This window comes from Cebus imitator, unplaced genomic scaffold, assembly GCF_001604975.1.
Source record: "Cebus imitator isolate Cc_AM_T3 unplaced genomic scaffold, Cebus_imitator-1.0 Scaffold379, whole genome shotgun sequence".
In the NCBI taxonomy this organism is placed as follows: domain Eukaryota; kingdom Metazoa; phylum Chordata; class Mammalia; order Primates; family Cebidae; genus Cebus; species Cebus imitator.
Window position 1 is genome coordinate 188,029 of NW_016107694.1, and position 10,989 is coordinate 199,017.

The window sequence follows — 10,989 nt, forward strand, 5'->3', positions numbered from 1 at the left end:
ATTTTCTTTTAAAACCCATTCAGCCTACCACTGAAATGGAAGATCTTGTTGTGAGAGAAGCAGTACAAAGAAAGAATGTACAGACGTTGAGAACAGGTATAGTTTCAATACAAATGGAATGCTGGAACTAAGTACATTAAATGGTTGGAAGTACTCATATTCTTCTTACCCCTAATTTTTTTTATTCTAAATGTTACTGTTAGTATCCATATTTCAATAAAAATAAATTTAAAAGTATAAGAAAATAAGATTTTTAAAATAGGAGTTTTAACTTGGATGTTTCCATTTTAATATTTTGAATAGCATTAACATTCCCAATATGGAATTTTTATACTTGTCGAGGATTCAAAGCAGTGAACTTTGAGACTCTGAGATATTTCCAGTGTCTTAGTGCTAGTTGGAGTTCTGGTATTTACTTAAAGGAATGTTTTACTTAGATTTCAGTTTCTGTATTAACTTTAGAGACTTCCCGTTAATGCTATTACACCTATGATCTAAAGCCAATGAAATGTTCTAATGAGCAGACTGTGTATGCATGTGTGTGTATGGGTGTGTTTGTGGCATCTTTAATTATCAAAAACTAGGAAAGTAATCATTCATTCATAACTGGAAGACAGTCTTTTAAAATGGTGGTTTTGAGACTTTCTGGTATAAGTTTTTTTTTTTTTTAATAATTGCATTGGTTGTAAAAATACAACCAACATCATGAACATCACTGAGACTACCAACATCATTTGCTGTTTTCCATTTCAATACCCTTTTGAAATCCTTAACTATATTGTGATGCTCAGAAATAATATGCAGAATTTTTATGTGTCCTATATCTACACTTTACATATCTTTCTGCCACTTTCTTTTGTGTACTTTGTATTATATTTTCCAGATGTATCCACATTGATATGATTAGCTCTGGTTTAATTCATTTTACATGTTTCATTGTATTCCCTTATACCATTCTACCACATTTAATTAGACTCTCCTGTTCCTGATAAATGAAGAAAGAAAAAAAAAAAGAAAAGAAAAATAGGCTGGGCGTGGTGGCTCACACCTGTCATCCCAGCACTTTGGGAGGCTGAGGCAGGTGGATCATGAGGTCAGGAGAACGAGACCATTCTGGCCTACATGGTGAAACCCCATCTCTATTAAAATATAAAAAATTAGCTGGGTGTGGCACCGCATGCCTGTAGCCCCAGCTGTACGGGAGGCTGAGACACAGAAATCACTTGAACCTGGGAGGCAGAGGTTGCAGTGGGCCAAAATTGCACCACTGTACTCTAATCTGGCAGCAGAGCAAGACTGTCTCCAAAAAAAGGAAAAAAAAAAAGGAAAAATAATGCCAGATTAAAAGGGGCTTTTGTTTAATCAGTTTATATCTGTGAATATTTACTATATCAGGGTTTAAGGCTGAGAAGTTCAGAATGCAAGCATGTACCACCATATTTTACAAATGCCCTTAGAATTATGACTCATGAGCCTTTAGCCTATGAAGTTTTGACAATTCATTTCTCTAAAGAAGTTTACTGTTCTCTTAAAAAAAAAAAAAAAAAGACTGAAAACAGCAAATGACATTGTCTTATTTGATCTCTTGGACATCCTTGAATGAAACTGCAACTTACTCATATCAAAATTCAGAACCAAAGTTTTGAACAATATGAACAATATATATAGTTTGTGAATATCTCGTGATCATGAGCCCATGATAACGAAATGGCCTTTCAAGTTTTACTTTTGCATTTTTTGCTTTTTCTTGACTTGTCTTACAAAAGCTTAAATTCAAGTTTTATTTCTACAGAAAGCAGGAATATAATTTTTTAATATATTTCTGTCCTATCTCATGGCATTGAGAACTCTTCAGATCTAGTGTGGACCTAGACTTACTTTTACACGGAACAATTAGGTTTGTTTCTTTTTTGTTGTCGTTGTTGAGACAGTCTTCTGTGATGTGGTTCAGAGTGGATAAGCTCTTAAAGCAGTCATCTTTCCAGTGGTTCCTTCTGTGGGCGGACAAATGGCAGATGAATTTGGGCCTTGTTAGATGTAGGGCAGAGCACATAGCTACAACTAAGTAAAAGAGCCAGCACCTTCCCCAAGACTATTGGCCAGAGTAACACATTAATATCTCTTGAGCGCTTCCCCACTGGCAGCTGGAAAGTTTTTGCAAGAGTCCCTGTTTCTGGTCTGATTCCTAGGTTTTGCTGAATTCTGGTGATATGGTGTTTTATCCTAAACTGCAGTTTTAAGAGCTAAAGAGAATGTGTTGTGTTACAACAAATTAAGTGCAGTGGTTCCCCCTTAACTGTGGGAGATACATTCAAAGGCCCTCTGAATGCCTGAAAGCACAAATAGTACTGAATCACTCACTGTTTTTTTTCCCTATACATATCTATGTTAAAGTTTAATTTATAAATTAGGTGCAGTAAGAAATTAACAACAACTAAAGGAAAATGGAAAATTATAGTAATATGCTGTAATAAAAATTATTTGAATGTGCTCTCTTAAAATATATGGTATGGTTCTCACCCTTTTTCCTGTGATGATGTGAAGTGATACAATGCCTATGTAATGAGATGAAGTGAGGTATGATGTAGGCATTGTCAAGTAGTGTCAGGTCACGATTCACCCCCTGACTCTAGGTCAGAAAAAAGATTACCAGCTTTGAGTGTTCCTGGACCTTCAGGCCTTAATGATGTTGATGGCTGGATGCAGGCAGAGACCATGTTGATGACTAATGGCTGGACAGCACAAGCAGTGTGAATGCACTGGACAAAGGAATGATTCACAGCCTGGGATGGATAGAGGGCAAGAGCTCAAGATTTTATTGTGCTTCTCAGACTGGTACACTAACACTTATGACTTGTTTATTTCTGGAGTTTTCAATGTAGTATGTTTGGAATACAGTTAACTGTTAGTAGCTGTAACTACATAATTCAAAACTGCAGATGTAAAATCTGTGTTTGGACTTTGACTCATTTCTTGGTGTACAATTCTTAAACTCCTTCGAATTTCCAAAGTGATGTCTTTTGGTATGCTAATGATCAATGGCTGGAAGCTCCTAGGTATATTCAAGATGGGAACTGGTCACCATCATGAAGACATGGCTGATTAGAGGGTTGAGTTCTTCTTTCTCACTCTGCAAACTCTGGGGAGGAGAGAAGGGATAAAGGTTGTCAGTCACCAACAGCCAGTGATTAGTTAGTGATGCCTATGTACTGAAGCTTTCATAAAGACCCAAAGGGACTAGGTTTGGAGAGCTTCCAGATTGCTGAATACATGGAGGTTCCGGGAGGGTGGTGTGTCCTGAGAGAGCATGGAATCTCTGCCGCTAACCCCAGACTTTGCAATATGCATCTGCTCATCTGTACCTTTTGTGACGTCATTCACAGTACGTTGGTAAGTGTGTTTCCCTGAGTACTTTGAGCCATTCCAGCAATTCAATTTAACCCAAAGAGGGAGTCCTGGGAACCCCAATTTGAAGCCGATTGGTAGGAAGTTCTGGAGTTTCAGACTTAGGACTGATGTAGGGAGGCAGTCTCATGGGACTGATGAGCCCTTTACCTGTGCAGTCTGATGCTATCTGCAGACAGTGTGAGAACTGAATTAAATGACACCCAGTTTGTGTCATCTGCAGAAGTGATTGCTTGCTTGTTGGTGGGGAAAACCTCTCCACACATTTGGTCACAAAAGCCTTCTTTGTTGCTTGTTGCTGTGGTGCGAGAACAGAGAAAAACATGGCAAGTGTGTCTTTTCCACACATATAGTGGATAAGGGGTACTAGTTTACTGTTTTAAGTGCACCCCTCATATTTTGGTCCAGAAATCATGCTCTTTGACACTGGTCACTCATTCCATCTGTTCTGCTAACAATACCATTTTTAGCCAATTTCATAGGGTTTGGCTAGGATGACTTATATACTGCAGTTCACTTGTAGATATCAAATTTTGATAAATTTATGCTTTGCGTTTAATAAATAAAAAGTAAGGGAAGTAAGAATTCTTACTGCATTAATTATATACCAATAGGTATAATTTATATTAATTCTAATAAGGTCCCAGGTATGCTCTCAAATCAATGATTTGTAACAAAGCATCAGTCCTATACTTTAAAGAAAAATGATCTAAATCATGCACACAACTGCATATTTTTTTTTTTTTATGAAGGTAGAGTCTTGCTATGTTTCCTAAAGCCTCAAACTTCTGGGTTTCTCAAGTGATCCTCCTTCCTCAGCCTCCCAAATAGTTGAAATTACAGGCATAATCACTGTACTTTCTTATGGTTTTAATTTTCTATACATTATTGATTTAAAATGCATTTTACCTTTTCCTTTAATAGATTCTGGGAGTTCTGATGAATCTGCAGTCAGGTAGGATTTTACAGATTTTAAAAATTATGTTAACTAAGAAAATATAGATGGAAGAAATTAATATCTATTGAGTGTTGTATTCTGGGCTAACCACCCTATTATGTGCTATGTATTTATCTCATAAAGCCATCACAACATCTGTTTTCTTATAACCTGTTTATTAAATAAGCAGCTGTGGTTTAGAGAGGTTGATTAATTGGATCATGATCCCATAGTTCACAAAGTAGCTGACCAAGAGTTTGACCATCAGCCTATCTGGCTTTCAAATCTTTTCTCTTGCTCCTCAGTACAGATTGATAGAGATATCTGTGCAGCACTTTGATTAATGTATAGGTCTGTGTAAGATTAGTCAGATTAATGTCTAAATTAATGAGTTTAAATAAGTTCAACTCTCATTTTAGGTTACTGTTAGAAATAAGGTTAGTCACTGAATTTGTCCTAATAAATTTGACAATTTTTGTGGTACCAGCATCTTTTTATCTTTTTTTTTTTTTTTTTAATTAACCATCAAAGTCTTTAAGGCAGAGTTAAGGTTTGGCCATAGAACTGGAAGTTTTACAAAACCAAGATTTGGCAAGTCTCAGAGATAAATTATTTAACTTCCAGTTTTGTTTTCCCTTTAGACTAGTATTTCTGCCTACTTCCATAATGCTTTATTATTTTTTTCTTTTTCCATGATTTTTTTTCCTTGGTGTTGCTTTTGTTATGTTTTTAAATTCTGCTGGGTATGTATTCCCGTATTCCCAGTTTTCCTATAGACAGAACCAAAAGCACACAGAATTACAGATATTTAAGGAATCTTAGGACTAATTAAAATATCTTCTAGTACTTCTATCTGTGTCATATGTTCTGGTCAAATGATTTTCTAGATAGAGAACTCGAGACTCAAAAGAGATTAGGATGTTTCTTTTTTGGACATAAGATGTGGTAGAAATGAGATTTGAATTTGTTTTAAAGCCCAATACTCTTCCTTCTTTTTTTTATTCTATTGGCATTTGTTGTTGTTGTTTGAGACAGAGTTTTGCTTCTGTTGCCAAACTTAAGTGCAATAGCACAATCTTGGCTCACCGCAACCTTTGCCTCCCGGGTTCAAGCGATTCTTCTGCCTCAGCCTCCTGAGTATCTGGGATTACAGGTATGCACCACCATGCCTGGATAATTTTGTATTTTTAGTAGAGATGGGGTTTCTCCATGTTTGTCAGGCTGGTCTCGAACTCCTGACCTCAGGTGATCTGCCCGCCTCGGCCTCCCAAAGTGCTGGGATTACAGGTGTGAGCCACCACACCTGGCCTGGCATGTGTTAATAATACAAAGGGGGAGTGGGTCTGGTGCACCCAGTGGTTAGAATGAGAAGGGAATTAGCTGGTGAACCCAATGGAAATGGCTAAGAATGGATAACCAGGGCAAGGCCAAGTTTGAAGAGAAATGACACTGGATATGGATTATTCAATAAGAGATTAGAATATTGGGGTTTATGACGTCTGATAAATTATAAAGATGAAGGACACAAGATATTGGGAATTAACTACAAAGGGACATTAAAATAGAGGGTTCAAGGAAGCTCTAAACAGATTGCTGTGCTCTTTTTAAATCAAGAACTGACAAACTTAAAGATTTTTGCTGTTAAGATGCTAAAACATTTGGAGACACTAGGAGGAGTCTCTACAGCAAGACAGAAATGTGGTATCATATAATTCCATCCTGACTTACAGAAGGGTGGCTCGCCGGGCGCGGTGGCTCACGCCTGTAATCCCAGCACTTTGGGAGGCCGAGGCGGGTGGATCACGAGGTCAAGAGATCGAGACCATCCTGGTCAACACGGTGAAACCCCGTCTCTACTAAAAATACAAAAAATTAGCTGGGAGGTGGCGTGTGCCTGTAATCCCAGCTACTCGGGAGGCTGAGGCAGGAGAATTGCCTGAACCCAGGAGGCGGAGGTTGCGGTGAGCCGAGATCGCGCCATTGCACTCCAGCCTGGCTAACAAGAGCGAAACTCCGTCCCAAAAAACAGAAGGGTGGCTCAGAGCCCCTTCAGTACTGATGGGCTGGAGACTGCTGAACTACATAGATCTGTGGCCTAGGGCAGGTGTCTCCTCATCTCTGCCTCTTTTCTCAATTCACTGATGTCCTTCCCATATCGGTGTAGGTTGTGTCAGGGGCATCATTGGCTGTCAAATCAGTCATGAAGTTCAGCTGGGTAGTTGGAGGTGTGTCTGTACTGGTAGGTAGTGGAGACTTCAGTTAGGTTGTTTTTCAGGAGCAGGGCTATAGAGCGCTCCCTCCCACTCCTGGTCATTTGAGATCATCCTTTCAGGAATCTGTGCTTTCATAGACTGAAGATTTGAAGATCACTGGAAACTGCCATGGAGCCCTGCATAAGTGAAATCTGGAAGTGGGAACCTATAGGAAGAAAGATATTTAGGTATTACGGAAACAGAGGTACAACTGCCAGGACTCTGTTTTTCCAGCAGTCTCTCTCATTGGATATCTGAGTGCCTATGAAGGTTTTTAAGGGCTAATTAGTTTATGTGGACCTGAATAAGGTAGGACCCATAGAGTGAAAATAATTGGATTTTTATAATTATCTGGGAAGAGTATCCTCAAGAAAATATACCTTCATTATTAGACTTTTGTACATTTAGCCCTCACACATTTCAAATACAGCAGGGGATTCTCTGCACTCTTTTAGGACAAAAGAAAGCACTAGGACCTTCGTAAGTGGTTTTCATGCTGAGGAATCAAGACTGCCATTTTCAAGTGACACAGACTAGTCTTTTAACCAGATAGATAATGGACAAGAGACAATGGATCTTTCTACCTTGTTTTAGGTCATAAGGTTCCTACCAGTTTAGGTGACAAAAGTTATGTCATCCATTAACTGAATTTCATGTTCTGCTTCAAGACAGATAACTGGTGAGAGTAAATTATTGTCAAGCTCTGCCAGTATATTGGCTGTCACTATTTGTTATGGAGCTCAGTCAGTTTTAACTGAATATTTTATAGATTAAGACAGCTGGAGGCAGAAATAGGTAACCAAAATCTATTTTTAGAACAGAGGTCATATTTTAATTGTGTCAAGAAATGTTACTTGATATACAGATGGCTGATCTTTTCCCAGATTGTGTTTTTGTTTTTTGGAGGGGGAAGCTGAACATGAACTGGGAGTTAAAAAATTTGTAAAAAATCAACAACAAAAAAATCAACTTGCTCATTTTTATTGTATATTTTTGCTCTAAAGCATTTTTCACTAACTGCGTGTGGATTCATACCCTAAACCAGATGGTGAAGACTTGACTTACTACCAAGGTAAAGTGGTCTCTTGTGACATTTTCTCACCAGTCAACTTTTGCTAGTATTTACTTTTAAAATTTAGCAGTGGTTTACCTATTATTGTTTTATGATGTAAGTTATGGAAAGTTGGTCAGAGAAACCCATAGACATATGGCCAGTTGATTTAAATTTTTTTTTTAATGTTGGTAACTAACAAAAGATTGATGAGTACTGAGATAGTGTGGGCTGAACAAAAATGAACTGGAAGATACATAGCAACAGAAAAATCACATTAGGAAATGCTTTCCCCAACAGAGAAAATATGAAATTTGGTTAAGGTTTAATTAGATAAATATTAATACTTTGACTTTTAAATCATACTAGTGTGACATCTATATTTTTGCCAGTATAAATCTTCAGTGGATCAAATTACTTGTGGTAATCATGGAATCTCCCTGGCACCTTTTAGTTAAAAAACTGTACAACAAATAGCATATAGCTGTTTTTCTTGGACACTTATTATTTGGGTATTATATATTTGGCAGAAGAGATTGTTCCTCTACCTATGTTATTGGTTCTGTAGTGAGATTAAAATATTAAAAATTGTAGAAAGAATAGCTGGGTGTGGTGATATATACCTATAGTCCCACCTACTTTGGAGTCTGAGGTTGCCTAGGCCCAGGAGTTCTGGGGTACATATGCAGAACATGCAGGTTTGTTACATAGGTATACACATGCTATGGTGGTTTTGTTGCATCCATCCCCGTCATCTACATTAGGTATTTCTCCTAATGTTATCCCTCCCCAATCCCTCCACCCCCTGCTATCCCTCCCTTACCCCCCTCTCCTCCTGACAGGCCCCAGTGTGTGATGTTCCCCTCCCTGTGTCCCTGTGTTCTCATTGTTCAACACCCACTTATGAGTGAGAACATGTAGTGTTTTGTTTTCTGTTCTTGCATCAGTTTTCTGAGAATGATGGTTTCCAGTTTCATCCATGTCCCTACAAAGGACATGAACTCATCCTTTTTTATGGCTGCATAGTATTCCATGGTATATATGTGCCACATTTTCTTTATCCAGTCTATCATTGATGGGCATTTGGGTTAGTTTTAAGTCTTTGCGATTGTAAACAGTGCCACAATAAACGTGTGTGCATATGTCTTTATAATAGAATGATTTATAATCTTTAGGGTATATACCCAGTAATGGGATACCTGGGTCAAATGTTATTTCTAGTTCTATATCCTTGAGGAATTGCCACACTATCTTCCACAGTGGCTGAATTAATTTACACTCCTGCCAACAATGTGTAAATATGTTCCTATTTCTCCACATCCTCTCCAGCATCTGTTGTCTCCTGATTTTTTAATAATTGCCATCCTAACTGGCATGAGATGGTATCTCGATGTGATTTTGATTTGCATTTCTCTAATGACCAGTAATGATGAGCTTTTTTTCATGTTTGTTGGCTGCATAAACATCTTTTGAGAAGCGTCTGTTCATATCCTTTGCTCACTTTTTGATGGGGTTGTTTTTTCTTGTAAATTTGTTTAATTTCTTTATACATTCTGGATATTAGCCCTTTGTCAGATGGGTAGATTGCAAAAATTTTTTTCCATTCTGTTGGCTGCCAGTTCACTCTAATGATTGTTTCTTTTGCTGTGCAGAAGCTCTTAAGTTTAATTAGATCCCACTTGTCTATTTTGGCTTTTGTTGCTAAGTCTTATGTTTAAATCTTTAATACATCTGGAGTTAGTTTGTGTATAAGGTGTAAGGAAGGGATGCAGTTTCAGCTTTCTGCAGATGGCTAGCCAGTTTTCCCAACACCACTTATTAAATACGGAATCCTTTCCCGATTGCTTGTTTTTGTCAGGTTTGTCAAAAATCAGATAGTTGTAGATGTGTGGCATTACTTCTGAGGCCTCTCCTCTATTCCATTGGTCTATATCTCTGTTTTGGTATCAGAACCATGCTGTTTTGATTACTGCAGCCTTGTGGTATAGTTTGAAGTCAGATAGCATGATACCTCCAGCTTTTTGTTGTTGTTGTTTTGCTTAGGATTGTCTTGGCTATGTGGGCTCTCTTTTGGTTATATATGAAGTTTAAGGTAGTTTTTTCCAATTTTGTGAAGAAAGTCAATGGTAGCTTGATGGGGTAGCATAGAATGTATAAATTATTTTGGGCAGTATGGCCATTTTCACAATATTGATTCTTCCTAACCATGAGCACGGAATGTTTTTCCATCTGTTTGTTTCCTCTGTTTCCTTGAGCAATGGTTTGTAATTCTCCTTCAAGAAGTCCTTTCATCCCTTGTTAGATGTATTCCTATTTTACTCTCTTTATAGCAATTATGAATGGGAGTTCACTCATGATTTGGCTGTTATTGGCATGCAGGAATGCTTGTGACTTTTGCACATTGATTGTGTATTCTTAGACTTTGCTGAATGTGCTTATCAGCTTAAGGAGATTTTGGGCTGAGATGATGGGGTCTTCTAAATATACAATCATGTCATCTGCAAATAAAAACAATTTAACTTTCTCTTTTCCTAGTTGAATACCCTTTATTTCTTTTTCTTGACTAATTTCCCAGACCAGAACTTCCAATACTATGTTGAGTAGGAGTGGTGAGAGAGGGCATCCTTGTCTTGTGCCAGTTTCCAAAGGGAATGCTTCCAGTTTTTGCCCATATACTGTTTCTGTCTGTGGGTTTGTCAAAAATAGCTCTTATTTTGAGATACGTTCCACGAATACCTCATTTCTTCAGCGTTTTTATCATAAAGGTCTGTTGAATTTTGTCGAAGGCGTTCTCTGCATCTATTGAGATAATCATGTAGTTTTTTGTCTTGGTTCTGTTTATGTTTACAAATTTGCATATGTTGAGCCAGCCTTGCATTTTGAGGATGAAGCTGATTTGATCATGATGGAGCTTCTTGATGTGCTGCTGGATTCAGTTTGCCAGTATTTTATTGAGGATTTTCCCATTAAGGTTCATCATGGATATAGGCCCGAAATTTTTTTTAAGTTGTGTCTCTGCCAGGTTTTGGTATCAGAATGACATTGGTCTCATAAAATGAGTTAGGTAGGATTCCCTCTTTTTGTATTGTTTTGAATAGTTTCAGAAGGAATGGTACCAGCTCCTCTTTTTATCTGTGGTAAAATTCAGCTGCGAACCTGTCTGGTCCTGGACTTTTGTTTGGTAGGCTATTAATTGCTGCCTCAATTTCAAACCTCATTATTGGTCTATTCAGGGATTTAACTTCCTCCTGGTTTAGTCTTAGGGAGTGTACATGTCCAGGAATTTATCTATGTCATCTAGATTTACTGGTTTATTTGCAAGAGGTGTTTGTAGTAATATCTGA

General features: G+C 37.8%; 1 protein-coding gene across 1 annotated transcript in view; it reads right to left on the reverse strand.

Annotated features, from left to right (window-relative positions):
• Positions 1–1,496: 1,496 nt before the first annotated feature.
• The window catches only part of LOC108288596, a 36,729-nt gene continuing 27,236 nt past the window's right edge, over positions 1,497–10,989 (reverse strand). Inside the window, exons 6-7 of the mRNA XM_037731059.1 lie at positions 3,556–3,703; positions 1,497–3,139 (exon numbers count right to left, since the gene is read on the reverse strand). Of these exons, the coding sequence (XP_037586987.1) occupies positions 3,126–3,139; positions 3,556–3,703 (162 nt within the window). The 3' untranslated portion in view covers positions 1,497–3,125. The remainder of the gene's footprint in view (positions 3,140–3,555; positions 3,704–10,989) is intronic.